Below are 413 nucleotides of genomic sequence, written 5' to 3'. Positions count from 1 at the left end.
GACCTGCCTGCCCCCGATCCCGGGGCGTCCCCGGGGGGCCCGGGGTGCGTGAGCCCCCCGTGAGAAGGAGGGAGGACAGGTCGCTCCGGCCACTCCGGGGGCAGCTCCGAGGACACCGGATCCCGGGGAGAATCAGCCAGACCCGATCGTGCCCCTGGCGGCCGCGGCGGGTGTGGCCGGTTCAGAGCCTCCTACTTTACCTTTCTCACTCCGACGGCCAGTCGCCCTTCGGACCACGTCCGCACCGATCCCCATCGCCCCCGCCCCTTTTAGACACAAGCGAGAGGATCATGGCGGATGGCCCCAGGTGTAAGCGCAGAAAGCAGGCGAACCCGCGGCGCAATAACGGTGAGTGGCGGAGCGGACCGGGGAGCGGCGGAGTCAGGGGGAGCCGGGCGGCTGGGGCGCCCCCG

The 413-nt window shown here is 71.9% G+C and overlaps 1 protein-coding gene across 1 annotated transcript in view; it reads left to right on the top strand.

The window, feature by feature from the left end:
- The first annotated feature begins 274 nt into the window (after window positions 1–274).
- ZEB1 (zinc finger E-box binding homeobox 1) overlaps window positions 275–413 on the top strand; it is a 192610-nt gene continuing 192471 nt past the window's right edge. Inside the window, 1 exon segment of the mRNA XM_024750140.1 lies at window positions 275–348. Coding sequence (XP_024605908.1) covers window positions 291–348 — 58 coding nt within the window. The 5' untranslated portion in view covers window positions 275–290.

This window comes from Neophocaena asiaeorientalis, unplaced genomic scaffold (genome assembly GCF_003031525.2).
Source record: "Neophocaena asiaeorientalis asiaeorientalis breed wild unplaced genomic scaffold, Neophocaena_asiaeorientalis_V1.1 scaffold4, whole genome shotgun sequence".
Lineage (NCBI taxonomy): Eukaryota > Metazoa > Chordata > Mammalia > Artiodactyla > Phocoenidae > Neophocaena > Neophocaena asiaeorientalis.
This window is presented reverse-complemented; position numbering and strand designations above follow the sequence as displayed.